At 31.8% G+C, this 4,422-nt stretch overlaps 1 protein-coding gene across 1 annotated transcript in view; it reads left to right on the top strand.

The window, feature by feature from the left end:
* Positions 1-1,362: 1,362 nt before the first annotated feature.
* The window catches only part of LOC108691434 (A disintegrin and metalloproteinase with thrombospondin motifs 6-like), an 18,003-nt gene continuing 14,943 nt past the window's right edge, over positions 1,363-4,422 (top strand). Inside the window, exons 1-2 of the mRNA XM_018199188.1 lie at positions 1,363-1,447; positions 3,724-4,091. Coding sequence (XP_018054677.1) covers positions 1,363-1,447; positions 3,724-4,091 — 453 coding nt within the window. The remainder of the gene's footprint in view (positions 1,448-3,723; positions 4,092-4,422) is intronic.

Genomic DNA, 4,422 nt, shown 5'->3' on the forward strand with positions numbered 1-4,422 from the left:
GTCAGTAACGAAGCTCATGTAAAAAAAATAGCTTCATCCGATGCAAAACGTAACAATGGCACGTTCTCCATAAACAAGCACGCTCCTGAATGCATATGCGTATGCACTTGCTCTAATTATTTGTAGCAGACAAAAGATCGATATTTACATTTTACATTTAACCTAATTGATCAATTTCAGATTTTATTTGTACAGCACTGCATATAATGTTATCGCTTAAGTCATTAATTTTTTCCTTTCTTTTAATAAGAAAGTGAAGTATTTAGTCATTAATTAGACTCATTAATTTAATACTTATTAATCATTAATATATCTCTTAATATAGTTAGTAAGTAGTAAGTAGAATTATCTATAAAAATCAAATGAACATGAATACAGTCGAGGTTAATCATGCGGTGCTTTAAAGAATACTCTTTTTGCAAGAGCGCAAAACAGCAAGCAAACTGCAATTCTTCCATCGAGAGCTTCTGCTCGCTCAATTAATCGCACTTTTCTCCGAGTAATCACGTCTCTTTCCAAGATCGGGCTCGCGACTCGTACGAAAAAACTTCGCGTTCCGGAAATTACGCGGCAAGGCCAAGTTTTCAGGTCAAGCGTAGCTGTATTTTTTGTCCGTTTTAATCTGAACTTTACGATAAGGAGATTGCATTGAACGACCCGTTACCTCTACGACCGAGAGTGGCCCTTACTCTACAAGACGATTAAGGAGACTTCTTCACTCATCCTTTTTACGAATGCACATGTGCACACGAAATTAAATTAAATGTCGATAGAAAACTATTTCTACATCATTCTGACTAATGATACGAGAATTTTATCAATGACAATTAACATCTTTATATCTAAATATTTCATTGAACGATTTATTGTCAAATTCATATTTTAATTCATATTCTAATAATAAAATAATATAATTATCTAACTAATATAAAATAATTGTACCGCGTTTATAAGCGTTTATAGTTTTAAATAATTTATTTAAAAAATAAAAAAATATATAGAGGTTGATTTATAAATAAATACGAATATATCCTATTTCAAAGTGAGACTAAAACTAGAATTCCAAACAGCAATATGGACGTCATAACTCGTTGAGATATCGTAAAATTTTACAAAAAGTGTAAATACGACAACATTCAGACTGCATAGAAAAATACATGAGAAAATAGATTGGTTTGACAGGCAATACGTGGTCGTTGACCCTTTTGTTTTGAGATCGATATGTCGCTTCACAGCGTGTATGTATAACGCACCCTACGTCAAACAAGTTAGTTCTCTTAATTTTATCAACTGAATTGACATTCCCGGACCAATGTTTGCTGGAGACGAATGCACGTCACAATAAAATCAGATGATACTACGATGAAACGTTTGTCACCTAATCCATTCATTTGCTTGTTCGTACTTATAACGTTTCATAGCCAGCAAGTTCGTACCGGCTACCAAGGTATATATATTCTTTTAATCTCTTTCTTATAATCTCAATTTTTTTCTCTTTACACTTTTCTCTCTAATTAATATTATTTTTAATTTACAAAAATCTTAATTAAATCCTTCGGCTTTGACAAAATTAAAATTTAAATGTCCAGCTTAAAAAAATATTGGAATTTGATCAATCCCTATTTGATTAAAATTTTAATCTTTTTTTTTTCATTTTTCAACAGCAATATTTTTTTCAACAGCAATATTTATTATTCTTCGATGGCAAGAAATGTAAAAATAAATTATAGAGAAAAGTATATACATGTATCGATTGAATATAAAAAAATGAATAAAACATAAAATATACAACACACGCAGATACAATATAAACTATCAGGGACTTGTTTGTATAATGTTATATAAAGAGAGATATATAGTTGGCCTTTTCCATAATTTTCTACAGAAAAAAATTTTCCACGTCGATCCCTTTCAGAGCTTTTCCACACCCTATCAGCCTGTCCTATTTCGAGAAAGTCATTGCCATCTATCAGAGCAGAGCTTTCCTCTTGTCGAGCACAGCGCGCACGCGAGAGCTATTTTTCGCGGTTTCGCGAGCAGCAGAGAGAAGAGTAGTAGGAATAGGTCGTGCGGTACGAGAAGATGACCCATTGTATCTCACATCTCTATGCCAACCCTCCTTGTCTGCATTGCAGTCGTAACCGCGGATACCAAAAATAAATATATGTTTTCTTTTCATTTTATGAGCTCGATTTAAGAGAATTCTTCCAATTTCTCATGATAATATCTTTTAACTTATTTTACTTGTGAAATAATAACTCTTCCGTCGCAAAATCTTCAAATTAGAAGAAAGAAAAAAAACATTTTTTTTTAATTTAATTTTATCATAAATTTATTACATTAAATATTCTCATAACTCGATTTAAAAATAATTTAAAATCACTTTCAAACAACATTTCATCACATATTAATTGAGCGGTTATTAATTAAATGTTCAATAGCCTGAAATGGGGCAATTTTTTTTTAAGAGGAAATGCTGTGTGTGCGAGTGACATTTTTCTATGATATAGCACTGCCAAGCGGGAAAACTGCTGCGCTTACTACCACGAAATGATGATCCATTGTACGTGCTTACCGTGGCTTCATTCCTTTCTTTCCTCCCTCTCTCTTTATCTTTCTCTCTCTTCCTATGTCTTTTCTGTCTTATCAGAATCTATATCTTCTCTCGATGGCGTATACCACGAAATTGATACTTGATATCGAAAGGTTCTGCCTTCTGTAACATTTTCACCTACACGAGAGAGCTCCTCCTTGTATTTTCGCAACAAAGCGATGATGATGGAAAGACGGAAACGGAAATATTCTCGTTGGTGAAAATATTCACATCTCTCAATAATATCGGAGTCCATCTATTCTATTCGGTTTCTCTTGTCGGCTACTATGTAGCTTCATAGATAGATCGATCTTCTTTGTAAAATGTTTTTAAACTTGAAATGTAAAATCAACTCTTTGTGCTTTTGTCGCAATTTGTGAATTTGATTTACAGATCTATTATATAGGCATTGTACAGCTATCAGTCGTTATTCACGATTAGTGTTGATGTATTAATCGAAGCATGTACAGAAAGTTAAAATTTAAATAGATGAATTCATGATGCAACAGCATTAATGCCACTATACATGTTAAAGGTTAAATAATAGAGAATGTGGTCAATGACGAAATATTATCGGTAATATATATTCGGACATATGTAATTATTATTTAGAAATGTTCCTCTGGTTTATTAAATTTCCACGCCGTGGAAATGGAAATGCGTGTAACATCATAAAGTAAAATGCGTATAACGCATTGATGAGTGAAACGTACACTCCGAATTTTAAGCATAATATTCAAATAACATATTGTTGTGATAAATTTACTAATAATAGAGAGAAATATATATGTATACAAAACCCAATAAAATTATATTAAAAGCAAATATTAAATATTGTGGCGGTGGCAATACGAACGTTAAGTTTACTTTTCATTAGTTTAATGATATCTATACAACAATAATTATATAATTACTATTGCATTTCAATTTTCAGAATTGGTTTGCTACAAACAAAAATTTTAATTGTTAATTATTAATTATTATTCGCTAAAAATAATTGAAAATAATGTATTAAATAAATTATACATTAAGTATAAAATTATTTGATTATATAATTACATACTGCATGTATTTAAAAAATATTGGCTACAATTTACAACAATTGCATTTAGCATTGCTTTTTTCTTAAGGACGTTATACGCGCGCTGTTGATTTACCGAACGAATATGAAATAGTAATACCACGAAAGGTTAGATCGGATGGAAGTTTTATATCTCATCAAATACCTCATCACTTCGAACGCTCCTTCTATCGAAATCGAACGACGGGCGACGATGTCGTTCACTATCGCCTGCGTATTGATCACAAAGAACATCACATCGAGCTCTATCCAAATCATCGACTCCTTGGACCAGGTGCAGTAATTGAGAAGCGTCGCGGATCACAAAATTTTTTAAATAATATGCAACTGAAGCGATTGCGAGACATGCAATGCCATTATCAGGCCCGTGTACGAAATCAATCGGATGACAGTGCGCTATCCACTTGTTACGGACTTGTTAGTATTGAATGGCCCTTCACTCGATTGATTGCTATATAATATTATACATAACGCTGCGTAACACTTTAATCTGTTATTTATTCCAGTTTTTAGCATTTAGATTGTTTAAATATAATAAACATTTATTAAGTCCGTATATGTGAATACACAACAAGTAAAAGTTTAATGCCTATTACGATCGAAGTTGGATCTCAAATGCTTTTTAAATAAGTTTTATATGAATTTATATATTTAACAATAAGATTAGAAATAAGACTGTTTATGTTAAATACATTACTTTAAATACGAAGCGCCACTACGGTCTGAATGTTAAGATGTTGAACTATTA

Source organism: Atta colombica, unplaced genomic scaffold (genome assembly GCF_001594045.1).
Source record: "Atta colombica isolate Treedump-2 unplaced genomic scaffold, Acol1.0 scaffold47, whole genome shotgun sequence".
NCBI lineage: Eukaryota > Metazoa > Arthropoda > Insecta > Hymenoptera > Formicidae > Atta > Atta colombica.